Genomic DNA, 19,318 nt, shown 5'->3' with positions numbered 1-19,318 from the left:
GATGCCCTCTGAAATTTTTTATGGAAATTATCCCATTGAATAGATGAATTGTCTATAATCTATCGGTCTACCTAAAACTTTATAGACAGAGATATTATAAAGCACTCGATCATAGTTTTCTGCATGCCAGTTACACTTTCCTTTGTAATCTTGTAATCTGTTTCTCCTATTACTATTAATATGTTTAATGGATTCTTATTTCATAATGTAAACAAATATTGACATTTAAATCCAGTTTTGAAATACTAAAATTCACTAACTATAGTTTAAATCAAAACTTATTATATAAAGTGTGAAACAAATATGGTAGATGCATGCTTAAATAAAACTTTAGGGACATGATTATATGACTAATTCTATAAAAACATTCATGAAAATGACTTACTATTTTAAAATAAGATTTTAAAAATTTTATAATGCTTGCTTATTACCTCAATAACTGGATTTATATTAATTTACTTTTTTCCTTTCTCTTGTAGGAAAATATACATGCAACAGTAAGTACTTTTGTTCAAATAATAGCAAATACAAAAATCAGGGGAAAAGCTGATGAATATTTCTGCGCAAATTAGAATTTTTAGTTTTTATAATGATGTTCATTGTTTATAATAAGTAAGTCAAGACTTCAAAGACATTTACCCTAGACATTCTTAGTGCATTTATTTCCAATTTGTCTCAGCAGATTTTACATATTAGATTATTATTATGTTAACCTTATCAAACTTTTTAGAAGAATCTTGGGGAATAGTTTACTTAAATCACAGGTTTGCTGGTGACAGGAACTCTTTTTAAATTGCTCATTACACATTTATTAAAGAATCTTAATGTGTCCAAAAATACTTCCTCCTAAGGAAAACATTAGTCTAAAAAATTTTAGATTAATACCATAATGTTTTTTAAGGTTATATAGATTAATGTATAAAAGATTCCTTATTCATTATAGTAAAATATTGAGTTTCTTCTGACTTTGACTGATTTGCAGAGAAAAAAGTTATACACACACATGTATATAGCATGAAGATGAAACAATTGGACAAGAGACAACTCTGACATCGCCAAATGGTCAACACTGTGTTGAAGTGTTGCGAAGTGAAATCAGATTAATTATATTCTTTGTAGCAGAAGATAGAGAAGACTTAACAGTTAGTAAAAACAAGACCAGGAGCTGGCTGTGGCTCAGATCATGAACTCTTTATTGCCAAATTCAGACTTAAATTGAAGAAAGTAGGGAAAACCACTAGACCATTCAGTATTTAGTTCAGTTCAGTCGCTCAGTCGTGTCCGACTCTTTGCGACCCCATGAATCACAGCACGCCAGGCCTCCCTGTCCATCACCAATTCCCGGAGTTTACTCAAACTCATGTCCATCAAGTCGGTGATGACATCCAGCCATCTCATCCTCTGTCGTCCCCTCCTCCTCCTGCCCCCAATCCCTCCAGCATCAGGGTCTTTTCCAATGAGTGAACTCTTCACATGAGGTGGCCAAAGTATTGGAGTTTCAGCTTCAGCATCAGTCCTTCCAATGAACACCCAGGACTTATCTCCTTTAGGATGGACTGGCCGGATCTCCTTGCAGTCCAAGGGACTCTCAAGAGTCTTCTCCAACACCACAGTTCAAAAGCATCAATTCTTCAGCACTCAGCTTTCCTCACAGTCCAACTCTCACATCCATACATGACCACTGGAAAAACCATAGCCTTGACTAGACAGACATTTGTTGACAAAGTAATGTCTCTGCTTTTTAATATGCTACCTAGGTTACCTAAATCAAATCTCTTATGATTATACAGTGGAATTGACAAACAGATTCAAGGGATTAGATCTGATAGACAGAGTGTCTAAAGAACTCCAGACGGAGATTTGTGACATTGTACAGAAGGCAGTAGTGATCACGACCATCCCCAAGAAAAAGAAATGCAAAAAGGCAAAATGGTTGTCTGAGGAGGCCTTACAAATAGCTGAGAAAAGACAAGAAGTGAGAGGCAAAGGAGAAAAGTAAAGATATGCCCATCTGAATGCAGAGTTCCAGAGAATATCAAGGAGAGATAAGAAAGCCTTCCTCAATGATCAATGCAAAGAAATAAAGGAAAACAATAGAATAGGAAAGACTAGAGATCTCCTCAACAAAATTAGACATACCAAGGGAACATGTCATGCAAAGAAGGGCACAATAAAGGATGGTATGGACCTAACAGAAGCAGAATATATTAAGAAGAGGTGGCAAGAATATACAGAAGAACTACACAAAAAAAGATCTTAATGACCCATATAACCATAATGGTGTGATCACTCACCTAGAGCCAGACAGCCTGGAGTGCGAAGTCAAGTGGGCCTTAGGAAACGTCACTGTGAACAAAGCTAGTGGAGGTGATGGAATTCCAGCTCAGCTATTTCAAATTCTAAAAGATGATGCTGTGAAAGTGCTGCACTCAATATGCCAGCAAATTTGGAAACTCAGCAGTGGCCACAGGACTGGAAAAGGTCAGTTTTCATTCCAATCCCAAAGAAAGTCAATGCCAAAGAATGCTCAAACTATTGCACAATTGCACTCATCTCACACGCTAGCAAAGTAATACTTAACATTCTCCAAGTGAGGCTTCAACAATATGTGAACCAAGAACTTCCAGATGTTCAAGCTGGATTTAGAAAAGGCAGAGGAACCAGAGATCAAATTGCCAACATCCATTGGATCATTGAAAAAGCAAGAGAGTTCCAGAAAAAATCTACTTCTGCTTTATTGACTATGCGAAACCCTTTGACTGTGTGGATCACAACAAACTGTGAAAAATTCTTAAAGAAATGGAAATACCAGACCACCTGACCTACCTTCTGAGAAATCTGTATGCAACTCAAGAAGCTGGAGATAGAACAACAGACTGGTTCCAAATCAGGAAAGGAGTACATCAAGGCTGTATATTGTCACCCTGCTTATTTAACTTACATGCACAGTACATAATGCAAAATGCCAGGCTGGATAAAGCACAAGCTGGAATCAAGATTACCAGGAGAAACATCAATAACCTCAGATATGCAGATGACACCACTCTTATGGCAGAAAGTGAAGAGGAACTGATGAACCTCTCGATGAAAGTAAAAGAGGAGAGTGAAAAAGCTTAAAACTCAACATTCAGAAAACTAAGATCATGGCATCCAGTTCCATCACTTCATGGAAAATAAATGGGGATGCAATGGAAACAGTGATAGTCTTTATTTTCTTGGGCTCCAAAATCACTGCAGACAGTGACTACAGCCATGAAACTAAAAGACACATTTTTCTTGGAAAAAAAAGTATCACAAATCTAGACATCACATTAAAAAGCTGAGACATTACTTTGCCAACAAAGGTCCATCTAGTCAAAGCTATGGTTTTTTTCAGTAGTCATATATGGATGTGAGAGTTGGACCATAAAGAAACCTGAGTGCTGAAGAATTGATGCTTTTGAACTGTGGGGTTGGAGAAGAATCTTGAGAGTCCCTTGGACTTCAAGGAGATCCAACCAGTCAATCCTAAAGGAAATAGTCCTGAATATTCATTGGAAGGACTGAGGCTGAAGCTTCAGCTCCAATACTTTGGCCACCTGATGTGAAGAATTACTCATTGGGAACGACCCTGATGCTGGGAAAAATTGAAGGCAGGAGGAAAAGGGGTCACATAGGATAAGATGGTTGGATGGCATCATCGACTCAAACGACATGAGTTTGAGCAAGCTCTGGGAGTTTGTGATGGACAGGGAGTCCTGGTGTGCTCCTTCCATGGGGTCACAAAAAACCAGACATGACTGAGCAACTGAACTGAACTGAAGGCAATATGGAAATTATAAAAGCCACACACACATACACCAACTTTGAAAGGTGTCCATTTTCATAGAAGGAAAGCATATCTAGCCTAATACTGAAAGGATGATATTGACTTAAATATGAACTCAAATTTACCAGGACTTAACAAAGCACATCTGCCTTAGCATGGTCAGGAACGATCTAAAGTCCTGAGTGGCTAGTCTGTTTGTGTGTTTGCTTTGTGTGTGTGTAGTTGTGTCTGTAAGTATCCTAAACTGCTACAAATTTACATCAAGAGAGCAGATCGACAGGAGGAAAGTGAGCAATTCTTTTATTTTAATTTTCCTTTAGCCATGGACTTTATTATTTGAATATTTGTAACTATTATTCTATATACAAATTTCAGTTTCTTCCAAAACTATATATTCCATATTGTTAGATCACATCACTCTCCATTTTATGCCACCCTTCCATCAAGAAGTGTTTCCCCAAATCACCACGTACCTGATTGTGTGTTTTTGTTGATCAGTTGCTAGGTTTTGTCCAACTCTTTGAGATGCTATGGACCGTAGCCTGCCAGGCTCCTCTGTTCATGAAATTTCCCAGGCAAGAAAACTGCAGTGGGTTGTCATTTCCTTCTCCAGAGCAATTCTTTTAATATGTTAGCTTGCACAGGCTCCTACATACAGAATACGTAAGACAAATAGTAACTTGTATTGAATGCTGCTTGAAAATTACACTAGCTTTTGCCACAGTCCTGCTGTGTGGGACTAGCCGACTACATGTGCCCTTCTATCCTGTTCTATACATTAAGAACTGGAAAAAAGAAGAAGAATCACAGCGTGTAACTGGACACACATCAAAGCCACATTTGCCTTGAGTTATTTTCCTTCCTGATTCTCTCATTCAGATGAGGCAGCACACATGCTACTACATAAAAGGGTAAAAGGCAATGTCAAATGCTATGGAATTGCTGAGCTCCTCGGTAGCTAAGGCCAAAATGTTGCAGCTAGAGTGGCGTTTATGGGATGTGGGTTTTTTAATGACTTTAAAAAAAAAAAAAAATCTCTTACTTACTGAAACTAAAAAGTCTTTTTTTTTTTTTTTGCAATCTACACTTTTAAACATATTCAAAGGCAAAGATATTATAACTTCTGAAATGCTTACTTTGAATTATAATCTTATGCAAACATCAAAGACAGTATTAAAGTGACAAGAATCATAGATTCTTCCACCAGAGTCTCCCTCAAAGCATCTGATCCAAGTCCCATGTTCTAAAGCAAGAAAAATATCCCTATTATAAATTTACCTCCAGAAATAACCTTCTTTATCTTAATTATTTAGACTCTTCTATATGCTTAGAAGTAGTCTGACCAGCTATTTCTACCTTTGCATTGCCGGATTTTAATCAATCTCAAAAGTTTTATAAGTTATTTTGTTTGTTAAGGCTTTTATTTTTTAAATTATTGAAGAAATACTGCAGAAAATAGAAAATCAAAATGAAGACACTAAGAACTATTGTTAGTCACATTCCAAAGTGAACTACTTTAACGTGACATGAGTCCCTCACTTCCCTGCCATTTTTTTCCTCTATACAGACACATGTTGACTTAAATTGGACAGCTATATATTTCCTGTATGTCAACCTGCTACCTCTTCATCAATACATCATGGACATCTTTCTATGTCAGTAAATATAAATCCATATTGCTTTATGACTACAAAATATTCTATTTGATGTATGTACCATAATTTAGTTTACCAAACTCTTACAGATACGTGAATTGTGTCTGTCTTGCAGATTGCCTTTGTGTGTTCATTCTTATGTAAAATTTTGAACAACAGTTTATTTTCTTTTGATGAATTTCTATAATTGGAATTTCTAGATCAAAGGGCTTTTGACACTTATTGCCAGATAATTTAAGAGAAGTTGAACTAATTTATAGTCCTACTACTATGTATGAGTTGCCCATTTATCTACTACTTGCTAGCACTAGATAAAATATCTGGATCCTTACAACTTATGGCAATATCATAGGCCAAAAATAGCATCATAATGTTTTAATTACCATTAAAAATGATCTTGAGCATTTTTATGTGTCTAACCATTTGTATTTCACCACTAATGAATTATCATTTTTATTGATTATTCACTTTTTTGAGGTGTTTGTCTTTTTTGAAATATTGATATTGGCTCTTTAGTGAGTGTATTATCCATTTTTCTATCTTATGTACTATAAATAATTTTCCTTCTTATTACTTGACTTTTAACCTAGTATATAGTTGCTTCTGTTTATGCTTTTATCTGTACAATTTTACAGAGCTAAATTTTAAAATAAATTGATCATGTTTTTTCTACTGTAGCTTTTGGATTTTGTACCTCACTTAGAAACTTCAAGTTTGTTTTTAAACTGTAATCTCATGTTTTTCATTTTTAACATTTAAATTTTTGATCTGGAAATTATTTTGCTATAAAGAATTAATTTTTATTCTTCTATATGGTTAGCTAATTATCACAATACCTGATATCGAGTAGTTCCTTTTTTCTACTGAGTAGCAATGTCACATTTACCATGCACTTAATTTCCATACATTCCTGTATTTATTTCTTGATTTTCTATTTTGTGCTTGATTTTCATATGTCCATACCAAATTGCTTTCATTTTTGTAGTTTTATATTTTGATATCAGGTATAACTAATCTCTGGGCTTCCCTGGTAGTATAAGTGGTAAATAATCCACCTGCCAATGTAGGAAATGTGGGTTTGATCCCTGGGTCAAGAAGATCTCCTGGAGAAGGACATAGCAATCGATTCCAGTTTTCTTGCCTGGAGAACCCCACAGACAGAAGAGCCTGGTGGGCTACAATCTATGGGACCTCTAAGAGTTGGACATGACTTAGCAACTAAACACACACACACACACATACAACTAATCTCAGCTTAGTATTCTTCCTTTTCAGAATTTTCTTGAATATTCTTGCATGTTTCCTTCTTTAAAAACATTCTCTTTTGTTAAAATTATATCTACTCATGGCTTAAAAGGGCTTCCCTGGTGGTTAAGATGGTAAGGAATCTGCCTAAATCCAGGAGACCTGGTTCGATCCCTGGGTCAGGAAGGTCCCCTGGAGAAGGGAATGGCAACCCACTCCAGTATTCTTGCCTAAATTCCATTGACAGAGGAGCTGGTGGGCTACAGTCCATGGTGTAGCAAAGAGTCAGACATGAATGAGTGACTAACACACACATTGAAAAGCCCAATAGTTCTAAAAGTTTTAAGAAAAATAGTAGTCTATTGTATAGCATGGGGAACTATATTTAATCCCCTTGGATAAACCATAATGGGGAAAAAATATAAAAAGAATGTATATATGTATATAATTGAGTCACTTTGCTATACAGCAGAAATTAACACAATGCTGTAAATTATACTTCAATAAAAAAGTTAGTTAACTAAAAAAAGAAAAGAAAAGGAGTAATCCCTTCCACCTTCCCCTAAATGCTCCTCACCAGAACACAAGTATATTCACACCTTTTAGTTGACTATTTTGGTATTTATCTTCATGACTCTAAAAACACATTTGACTCCTGCTTATTATGTATTGACTTCTCTCTATGGAAAACAAGAATTTATTTTTCTTCCCTAGCTGATCTCCACTATACACATACACACACACACACACACACACACACACACACACACACACACACACATCCTTCTCATCTCTCCATTCTCCCTATGGAGTTACATTATAATTTGGGTAAGAGCAATAATTAGTGTTTGAATTGTTATACCTGAGTAAATTTCTTTTCAAAGATAAACCTTGGACTAAACAAATACTTATTTTGCTGGGAATTAACTATTTTCTTTTTCCCCTTTAATTTTGTTTGTGGTAATCATTAATGTCAAACTCACAGCTAATCATCTTGAAGTGAGTCTGATGAAATTTGTAGGCTATCCATTTCATCTCTCTATAAAAGCCTTTCCCAGAGACTTCTGACCTACTGAGTTTGGACAAATTACACTGGACATCACTAACTCCCCTTGCCTGGAAAACTCCAAGGACAGAGGAACCTGGTGGGCTACAGTCCATGAGGTCGCAAAGAGTCAGGCACAGCTGAGCAACTGAGCACATACATACAAACTGCCATCACCTAGTTTCTCTTTGCCTCTTTCCTGTTTTCAGTAGAGGACATCCTTCAGTAGTTTCCTCTGTTCATCAAAGAATACATGGGAAGGAAATTTTAAGAACGTGTACATCCAAAAGCTCTTTATTTTACCCTCACACTTGACTTATATAGTGTGATTTGGAATAGAATTGTAAGTTGAAAATCATTCATCTTCAGAATACATAGGTAATTCATCATTTCTAACTATCTAACTGCTTAGCTTACACGTTTCTCTGAAGGACTGTAGGCTTTTCTCTTTGTCCCTGATAATTTGAAGCTTTAATAGTTCCGAGGTGTGAGTCAGTGTCATTCACTGTGCTGTGACCTCAGCAAGTTCTTTCAATGCACTAACTCATTTTCATTGAATTATCTTACAGATGAGTTCCTTCCCATATGTGCCCTGTTCTCTCTCTCTGGGACTTATTATTTTGATATTGGACCTTTTAGGCTGATCCTCTAATTTTCTTATATTTTCTTCCATTTTTGTATTTTTGCTCTTCTCTCTAGAAAGTTCTTGAACATTTTCTCCAACACTTACGAGTTTTTATTTCTGCTACTATCCTTTTAGTTTCCAAGAGCTCTTCCTTAATCCTCCAAATGATCTCCCATATGTGTATAGCACCCTAAGGATTATGCTGTTTCTTAAAGAGGTTTTCAACTGGTTCTTCTTCTTATAAAACCCACACCTCTCTCCCTTTACTTCCATATATTTTCAAGGACTCTAGTTAATGAAACTTTGGAGGAGTGATGAAATAACTACTTCATATTACTGGTTCTTTCTGGTCTGCTATGTCAATTCCCATTTGCTCGTCTCCTTTAAATCATCTAAGATTTGCTAGTAGTTCTGTATTTATTTTCAGTTATTTTAAAATTATGACAAGTGCTGTTTGTTTATTATTTGTGCAGCAATATATAGTTTCCTCTAAAGTTGACTTATGATGTTTTTAAAGGAGAGTAAATGGAAAAAAATTCAATAGCGGTATGGATGGTTTGTAGCTTCTGTAAATTAAATATTAAATTTAGGATTCTTGTGGCCATAAAATAGAGGAAATTCAAAGTAGGATGATCAATAATTACATGATTAGTTTTCCTTTCATTTTCTCCTTCAAATTAAGAAATGTAGATACATCTCAGTGTTGAATTTGATTTTTTGTTTTCATCATAGTTTTTACATTGCTAAGTATCACTTTAATTTTCATTGTGCAACTGTTTTCTTATACTTGCAAAACTTTTTATAGCAAAACTGGATGCTTCTAAAACAAAGCCAGCTGTGTTTACTTGACTTTGTAATGTTTCGACAATAATTTGTAATGAGATTAGTGTAGCTACTTTTGCTACTAAATATTTGCCAAAGTGTTCATGATAATGTAAAGGAATATGAAACAGAATTATAATTTAATAACTACCTTAGTTTTCAGCACAACACGTATGGGGAATTGTTATGCATTTGATTACTTTCTAGGGGGTAGGCATGTGATAATTGGCTGCTTGGTTGAGAAAGTTATATCACATATAAGATTCATTTGCCTTGCACAGCTCTCAGACTCAGTCTTACTGGGAGGGATTAGACGGGGTGAGAATTGTGGCACTGAATGCCTGGAGCATCATTATCTAGTAATATATTCTATCTTTTCTACCACACTGCTTGTCTGTGTAACACACGGATCAGAGCATCATCGCTCATCACTTGGGCAACTGTCCAAAGTGCTTATCTTAAGACAAAGGTGTCTGGGAGATTTCTCATTTTTGAGAAAAATTTTTTTTAGTATTCACATTTGTGATGCTTTTAAGAGAAACAGTCATTATTTATAATTGTTATTACTGTCATTTGAAACCTGAAAGGGAGAGAATAGAACTTTGATGCCAAAGTGAAGTTGCTCAGTCGTGTCTACTCTTTGCGACCCCATGGACTGTAGCCTACCAGTCTCCTCAGTCCATGGAATTTTCCAGGTAAGAGTACTGGAGTGGGTTGCCATTGCCTTCTCCAGGGGATCTTCCTGACCCGGGTCTCCCGCATTGCAGGCAGACGCTTTACCGTCTGAGCCACCAAAAGTAGTGATTAGATTTGGACAGAAAGGAAGGGCCTAGGTTGGGTTTTTGACAGATGCTGATAAGGAAAGAAGGAGAGCAGCTCAAAGATCCAAGTACATTCTTTAATATATCTGGAGATTTGTTTTTTGTAATTAAAAAGTTTTAAAATATGTGTATAACAATAGACCACACTGATACACTATCTTAATAAAATTGACTTTATTTGACTGAATTGTTTGCTTACATCTACATTTTGATAATATTTTCAGTGATTTTAGAAGATTAAATAAACTAATACTGGGCTGTGCTGTGTTGTTCAATTGTGTCCGACTCTTTGTGACCCCATAGACTGTAGCCCAGGCAAGAATACTGGAGTGGGTTGCCATGCCCTCCTCCAGAGGATCGTCCCAACCCAGAGATCAAACTCAGGTCTCCCACATTGCAGGTGGATTCTTTACCATCTGAGCCACCAGGGAAGCTCAAACTAATATTGGTGATAGTAAAAAGAAAAACTCAGAAGAAATCTGGTCATATTCATAAGGATAATATGATTTTTTCTAGTCAAGTTACTACCTTCCATATTCCTGACTTGTTCTTATTTAAGGAAATACTTTCTACTTAACCGTCTAAACTGTTGTATTATTGAAGAACTTATATTTAAGATATGTAAGGATGCTGTACTTCAGCTTTGATATACCAGCTAGGAAATATGTTTTTAGTTATTATTTTTTTAGTATTCATAAAAGATTTATATATTTTCCCATCCAATTTCCAATCCAGTCCCCTTGGAAACCAACAACGTCTCTTTCTCCTTCTTTCCCTCGTTTCCTCTTTTTCCACCCTATCTCCTTACCTCCCTTCCTTTGTAGATATGGTTCATATGAGTAGAAAGTACAAGATAAATCATACTAAAGCAACTGTCTCTCAATAAAGGGGGCTAGAATGTATTGATACAACAGAGAAAAGACAGTGTCTTCAGCAAGTGGTGCTGGGAAAGTTGGATAACCATATGTAAATCAGTGAAGTTAAAACACACCCTCATACCATATGGACTTCCCTGGTAGCACAGAGGGTAAAGCATCTGCCTACATTGTGGGAGACCTGGGTTCAATCCCCAGGTTTGGAAGATCTGCTGGAGAAGGAAATGGCAACCTACTCCAGTACTCTTGCCTGGAAAATTTCATGGATGGAGGAGCCTCGTGGGCTACAGTCCATGGGATCGCAAAGAGTCACAGGCCACTGAGCAACATCACTTCTCACGCCATACACAAAAATAAACTCAAAATGGCGTAAAGACTTAAGTATAAGACAAGACACCATAAAACTCCCAGAAGAGAACATAGGCAAAACATTCTCTGATGTAAATAGTACCAATGTTTTCTTAGGTCAATCTCCCAAGGCAGTAGAAATAAAAGTAAAAATAAACAAATGGGATCTTATCAAACTTATAACCTTTGAAAACCATAACCAGGAAAAGAAACCATAAGCAAAATGGAAAGACAACCTATGAAATGGAAGAAAATATTCACGAATGATGGGACGGACAAGGGCTTAATTTCCAAGATATACTAATAGCTCACACAACTCAACAACAACAACAAAAAAAACCAAACAAACCAATTTTTTTAAATGGGCAGAAGATTTAAATATACATTTCTTTAAAGAAGACATATAGATGGCCAATAGACACATGAAAAGATGCTCAACGTTACTAATTACTAGAGAAAAAGAAATCAAAACTAATGAGGTACTCTCTCACACCAGCCAAAATGGCCATCATTAAAAAGTCTACAAATAATAAATGATGTAGAGAGTGTGGAGAAAAGGAAAGCCTCGTACACTGTTGGTGGGGATGTAAATTGGTGCAGCCACTGTGGAAACAGTATGGAGGTTCCTCAAAAAACTAAAGATAGAGTTGCCATGGGATCTAGCAATCCCATTCCTGGGCAAATATCCAGACAAAACTGTAATTTGAAAAGATACATGCTCTCCTATGTTTATAACAGCACTATTTACAATAGGCAAGACATAGAAACAACTTAAATGTCCATCAACATATGAATGAAGAAGACACTATATATATACACACACACATACACTGAGATATTATATATATATATATATGCACACTGAGTAATGGAATATCAATCAGCCATAAAAATGAAATAATGCCATTTGCAGCTACATGGATGAATCTAGAGATTATCATACTACATGAAGTAAGTCAGAAAGACAAAGACAAATACCATATGATATCCTTATATGTGTCTAAAACATGACCCAAATGAACTTAACTATGCAATAGAAACAGACTCACAGACTCATAGAGAACAGACTTGTCAGTGGGGAGGAGAGCATAGGAAGGGAAAGACTGAGAGTTTGGGGTTGGCAGAGGCAAACTACTATACACAGGATGGATAAACAACAAGGTCCTACTATGTAACAGCGCAACTCTATTCAATGTTCTATGATAAGCTATAATGGAAAAGAATATGAAAAAGAATATATATGTATAACTGAGTCACTGTTGTACAGTAAAAATTAACACAACACTGTAAATCTACTATACTTCAAGAAATTTTAAGTTAATAAAAAGCAATTCTTTACTCCCTTGCAAACCTTTAATAGTTATTTTGGTTTTCCTTTTAAAAATATTGTCTTTTGGTTTGATTCAGTGTTTGTCTCTACGGATACCAATTATTTTCTCAACATGTGAATAAAACTCAGTCATTTATTCAGGACTACTGTGCAAGTTTTTTTGGGGAAAAAAGTTCAGTGTAAAATAACAACACATTACAGAAAATGGAAGTAATCTATCACTTCAAGCTACAAATATTCATTGAGAGAATATTACATGTCATGTTGGATATATAATAGTGACAGAGAAATTGAATATAAACTGGTCAATAGAGGGAAAAAAAGACAATTCCAGATAGTGTTAAGTACTATAATGAAAATAAAATGAGCACATGTGACAGAGTGACTGATGTGGTGTGTGTATGTGTACCATATTTGCACTTACATGTGATAAATTTCCTTAGTTTCTGATTTATCAAATGAAGAGTTCAAATAGATGATCTCTGGAGTGTCTTCATTTCTTTTCTAGTGATGTAACTTTTCTAATTTTGTTTCAAGTTTTTAGATCCATTTCATCATTTCAATTATGTAGTCTGTTGTCCACCCACAAAGTACTTGAGAAATAGTAATTGAAGAATGAAACATTCACCCATCAGAATTTGAAAGCCATGTCTGTCTGTATTCTCTGTCTTCTAAATAAAAATCTAAAGGAAAACCAAAGAGTATATCTTTCCATCAGAAGGGACTCAAAATATAATTTTCATCCATGTTCCACATACAGGGTCTCTTTTTTTGTCTCTTTGCATAAAGAGGCTTTTCGAAACCACTGATTTATGGCTGAAAAGAAAAATGAATACAGTGGGTTGGACAATGGATGTTCAGTGAACAATGGCATGATCAAGTTTGTAGCTTCTTCTTTTCCTGTAAACTTCCTGGCTAGTGGGAATGGCTCTAGGCTCATCTCAGAAGCTCTGAAGGGGAGAGTCAGGGGTGAGTGCTCACTTTTGTGTAACCATTTGAAGATCTGTGGGCTAAGAGGAATTGCACATGGAAAGTCAATGTGTACTAGTAATGATCAGTGATAGTGATGGCATTAATAATATCTAGAGAAGTATTGTATTTATTATAAATCTCTTTTGGGGACTGTGGTAGAACCTCTAGAACACTGTAAGTTCAACTTCTCAATTTGGTAGAAGAAAGAAAACAAACTTTGTGTTTAGATTTTTAAAGGATGACTTTATTTTCCTCACTTAATAATCTCAAAATACCATCAAGAAAATGCACTTTTCTTCATTGTCATGGAAAAATGCAGTCTAAAATTGTTTCCCACTACTATCATAAAGCCTGTTATTTAAAAAACCTGTAAGTGGAACATAGTTGGAAATCATGTTTTCAGTTCTTTAAAGTGGACAAATACACTTGTTTTCTTTTAAATTTGGTTAGAAGTAGACTCTTTCAGCCTTGCTTCTTTCTGTCACCTATTGCCGTTGCTTCATTTAGAAACTGAACATAACCAAATCAGAGAAGAAAAGGGTGAAAATCATCTTCAGGATTAATCATTAAAAAAAATCACAAAAATAAAAAGGAGTTAATAAGACAAATGTTTGTGAAACTGATATAATATATCTCTATTGCAGAGGCAAACCAAACTTACTGGACATGGGCTCTTTGATGATCAAGCCAATTCAGCGAGTGATGAAGTACCCTCTATTACTGTATGAACTCTGGAATTCCACCCCTGCCTCTCACCCAGACTTCCGAGCACTGGAAGATGCCTATGCTGCAGTGAAACACATTAATGTAAACATTAATGAACTTAAAAGAAGAAAAGATTTAGGTAAGAGGAGATATGATGAAGTGGGAGTTTTCCAGGGTTGGAATCTTCTCTTTATGTTTTGGAGGATCAGAATGTCTCAGGAGTTCCAGCAGGTGCGGTGATAATGATCATTTGATATCTAGAGTTAGAGGCCAGGGAGGAGAGGATGGTTTTGCCTTTCTAGCTAGGTTCAGAAGAAGCTCACGAGGCACAAACATTGACAACTTTTCATCGGACAGCCTACAATCAACCTCTCTTGACCATCGCATGCCTGGTGACATATTACAGGCTGAAGAAACCTACAGCATATGATCCTCCTGATCTTGGTGTTATATAAGGTAGGAGAAATGGCCAGGTAGTTGGGAGCAGTGAATAGCTAGAGCTGAAAAATGGTGGTGAGAAAGGTGGATACAGGTAAGACGACCTGGTTAAACAGGCTTATTTGGTTCTGAAACACAAAGAATGGGTATTTTTGGCACTAATTGCTCCAAGAAGGGAGCAAGTATATTGCTTTCTCAGATTAACAAATTATTGTTAACTATTCATTAACTAAAAGGTCAAGTATCCAACTTTTTACGATGACACGAACTATAGCCCACCAGGCTCCTCTGTCCATGGGACTTCCCAGGCAAAAATACTGGAGCAGGTTGCCATTTCCTACTTCAGGGGATCTTTCCAATCCAGGGATCGAACATGGGTCTCCCACACTGCCAGCAGATGCTTGACCATCTGAGCCACCAGGGAAGCCCAGCTAAGAAGTAAGATTCACCTCTCAAGAAGAATGTAGATTTTAAAACAGGAAGCACAATTAGACAGCTTCTATCTTCTCAGAGCTAGCAGTGCATTGGGGTAGACCCTGGGTCCTCTCTCAATGTGATGTGTGTCCATAAATTCTTAATTGGCTTTGTAGCTCTAACTCTAAATCTCAGTTCAACAATTAGAGCAATGGTAGAACTGTGGAGCTAATTGATCCAACCACTGTGTTTATTCTTATTGCCTTTATTTTCTAATTTTTATTTAAAAAATTGTACGTATTTGTATTAATAAATTGTAATTATAAAGAAGAGCATAGAGTGAAAAGGGAAAGTTGTAGAACAAAACATGCCATAAAAAAATAGACCATAGACAAAGGATTACTATCTAGAATATATAACTATTGATACTAAATAAATAATAAAAACATTCTAATACAAAAAAATGTTAATAATAAAAATGAACAACTCACAGAAAAAGACAATACATTTTTAAATGCTAAGATCCACTAGTAACCAGGGAAATGCAAATTAAAAACATAATGACAAGTGTTTCCAGCCCATCAGATTGGCAATGAGATTTTTAGTGAATAATGTTAAGGGCTGAATATTAGTTTGCAGGTAAGAATGTAAATCCTAAAGGAAATCAGTCCTGAACATTCATTGGAAGGACTGATACTGAAGCTGAAACTGCAATAGTTTGGCTACCTGATGCGAAGAACTGACTCAATGGAAAAGACCCTGATGCTGGAAAAGATTGAAAGAAGGAGATGAAGATGAGATGGTTGGATGGCATCACCAACTCAATGGACATGAGTTTGAGTAAGCTCCAGAAGTTGGTGATGGACAGAGAAGCCTGGTGTGCTGCAATCCGTGGGGCAAAGAGTCTGACACAACTGAGCGACTGAATTGAACTGAACAGAAGGATGTAAATTGGAATGACCGTCTTTGGAGAACAATTTGATAATACTTAATAAGTTGAAAATGCACATACTCAAGACACAGAAAGTCAGTTTCTAGATATTTGAGAAACTGGCTCACATGTTCTTGGAGAAGTATACAAATAACTAGCATTGTTCATAATTAGCAAAATTATGAATTATTAATTGAAAATTAAGAACTAGCAAATAACTAGCTAGTTCATAACTACCAAAAGGAAAACAAAGAAAGAAAGAAACAAGCAAACAAAGAAAATGGAGGGTGACTTCCATATTAATTCAGATAGATAAACTATGTATTATAAATTATGATACCGTAAGAACATAAAATTAAAGTCCATGTATCAGTTGGATAAATCTTGAAAACACAATGCTGAGTTTTTTTTAAAAAGTAAACTAGTAAGTGACAGAAGAATGAATGCGATATGGTACTGTTTTTAGAAACATTGAAAATATTCAAAATAATACTATATGGTTTATGACTACATACCTACAAAGTAAAGGCATGAAAATAAATACAGATATAATAGAGCCCATAATTAAGGATCACCATTTCCTTTAGGGATCAAAGATGGGGATCAGAGAAGCTCAACTATTATGTGATTGCTTTTAAATAAAAAGATTGGAAACAAGGCAAAATGTGAAGGTTTGGTAAAGCTGGGAGATGGACAATAGCTGTTATATTAACTTTGCTGTTTGCTTAATCTTCAAATTTCAAAGTTTTAATGAGGAAAATTTTTCTACTCTCATGGTTCTAGTTTGCATAGCTAACATTTTAGTAAGTTTTCTTCAGACTTTCTATGTCTTTTTTTTCTATTTTCTTGCATCTCTCTCTCTCTTCTCCTTCTTCCCTTCCTTCTGCAACACGTAAGACACTATGGTTCTCTGGGTCTTTCAAAAAACTTAATTGTATATCATGAACATTTTTCAAGTTAATATGGTCTTCTTTTAAATGGCTCCATAGTATTCCATTTAAAAATGTGTCATAATTTATTAAACTATACCTCTATGGATGAACTTTTAGATTGTTTCCAACATTCTGCTGTTAGGAAAAATGCTCTAGCAAATAAAATTTTGTAGGCTTGATTATGGGAAGTATATTTCTCTACATGGACTTCCTGGTCATAGATTATTTTTATATTTAAGGTTCTGCCAAATTATTCTCTACAAAAACTATACTGATTTACTCTTCATCAACAGCGTATTAGCATGCCACTCTCACCACATCCTTACCAAAGCTAAAGGTTGGGGATATCTAACATTTTGAGCAATATTAGAGGGAATATAATTTTAAAGATAAAAAAGTAAAGCTCAGAGGGATGGCTCAACTTACCTTAACTCTCTCAGCTAGTGGGGACAGTTGTAGGGTGGATATGTGGTGGATATGTTGGCTGCAGTTGTCTTTCCATTAGTTAGGTCTTGATGCTTCATTCTGGAGATCCCAAATAACAAGTGTAGTGTCTAAGAAGAGAGAAAAGAGCTTATTCTTCCCCCCAATATCAGAAATTTCTCTAATGTGGGAGGTAAATGCAGTTGGGCTTTGAGGAGCTCAAGTCCTAGGACAATTTCTGAAGGTCAGTGAGGTTGGCAGCAGGAGCTGTGATGGGGCAGAGTGACTGGCGCATGAGCCAAAATTATTTTTAAATACTTATTTTTTTATTATTTAATTATTAAATTTTATTTTATTTTAAATAAATAAATTTTATTTTAATTATTCCTAAATACTTTGGATGAAACACACACTGTCTGTACCACATGTGTTCAGATATGTTTCGCCTTCTTCCATTTCAGTTCTGAAATACAAGAAGAATGATGAGGAAGAATCGCTTAAAGATAAATTGTCTAAACTAAATATTCATTCAATTAGCAAGAAATCAAAAAGAGTGACAAATCATCTAAAGATTCTGACCAGAGGAGAATCACAGGTAATTTTTCTTCTTGGGTCACATACACTTTCCTGGGCAACACAAACACTGATATTTTTGTGAGATTTCATTTTATTGTTATCAGAGCTGTTTCTGGAACACTTTTGACAATCAAGGTAACTGCCCAATGCTGTTCCTTTTTTCTCTCTCTCCCCCTCCCTCCCTCTTTCTTGTGGGATATTCCTTTGGGTGGTGGTGGAGGGGGGTAGTTTTGACTCTATTTTAGCTCTGGTGCTTGCATTCATGAAGAGGACAAAGGAGAGATAAAGACAGGACAGGGATCAACAAAGAATGCCCCAGGAGTCCTGATACCATCAATTAGCACATGAAAGAAAGTGAAGTTGCTCCTCAGTTCAGTCGTTCAGTCCTGTCTGACTCTTTGCGACCCCATGAATAGCAGCACACCAGGCCTTCCTGTCCATCATAAACTCCCGGAGCTTACTCAAACTCATGCCCATTGAGTCAGTGATGCCACCAGCCATCTCATCCTCTGTCGTCCCCTTCTCCTCCTGCCCCCAACCCCTCCCAGCATCAGGGTCTTTTCCAATGAGTCAACTCTTCTCATGAGGTGGCCAAAGTATTGAAGTTTCAGCTTCAGCATCAGTCCTTCCAATGAACACCCAGGACTTATCTCCTTCAGGATGGACTGGCTGGATCTCCTTGAAGTTCAAAGGACTCCCAAGAGTCTTCTCCAACACCACAGTTCAAAAGCATCAACTTTTGGGCGCTCAGCTTCCTTCACAGTCCAACTCTCACATCCATACATGACCACTGGAAAAACCATAGCCTTGAGCAGATGGACCTTTGTTGGCAAAGTAATGTCTCTGCTTTTTAATATGCTATCTAGGTTGGTCATAACTTTCCTTCCAAGGAGTAAGCGTCTTTTAATTTCATGGCTGCAATCACCATCTGCAGTGATTTGAGAGCCCCAAAAAATAAAGTCTGACACTGTTTCCACTGTCTCCCCATCTATTTCCCATGAGATGATGGGACGAGATGCTATGATCTTAGTTTTCTGAATGTTGAGCTTTAAGTCAACTTTTTCACTCTCCTCTTTCACTTTCATCAAGAGGCTTTTTAGTTCCTGTTCACTTTCTGCCATAAGGGTGGTGTCATCTGCATATCTGAGGTTACTGATATTTCTCCCAGCAATCTTAATTCCAGTTTGTGCTTCTTCCAGCCCAGCGTTTCTCATGATGTACTCTGCATATAAGTTAAATAAGCAGGGTGACAATATACAGCCTTGACGTATTCCTTTTCCTATTTGGTTGCTCCTCAGTCATGTCCAAGTCTTTGCAACCCCATGGACTGTAGCCTGTTAGGCTCCTCTGTCC

General features: G+C 36.2%; 1 protein-coding gene across 1 annotated transcript in view; it reads left to right on the top strand.

The window, feature by feature from the left end:
• ARHGEF38 (Rho guanine nucleotide exchange factor 38) overlaps positions 1–19,318 on the top strand; it is a 139,303-nt gene that overhangs the window by 93,999 nt on the left and 25,986 nt on the right. The window contains exons 5-7 of the mRNA XM_065907088.1: positions 480–497; positions 14,191–14,390; positions 17,851–17,984. Of these exons, the coding sequence (XP_065763160.1) occupies positions 480–497; positions 14,191–14,390; positions 17,851–17,984 (352 nt within the window). The remainder of the gene's footprint in view (positions 1–479; positions 498–14,190; positions 14,391–17,850; positions 17,985–19,318) is intronic.

The sequence above is a fragment of the Muntiacus reevesi genome, chromosome 16, assembly GCF_963930625.1.
Source record: "Muntiacus reevesi chromosome 16, mMunRee1.1, whole genome shotgun sequence".
NCBI lineage: Eukaryota > Metazoa > Chordata > Mammalia > Artiodactyla > Cervidae > Muntiacus > Muntiacus reevesi.
Note: the sequence above shows the minus strand (reverse complement) of the source record. Positions and strands in the feature narration are given on the sequence as shown.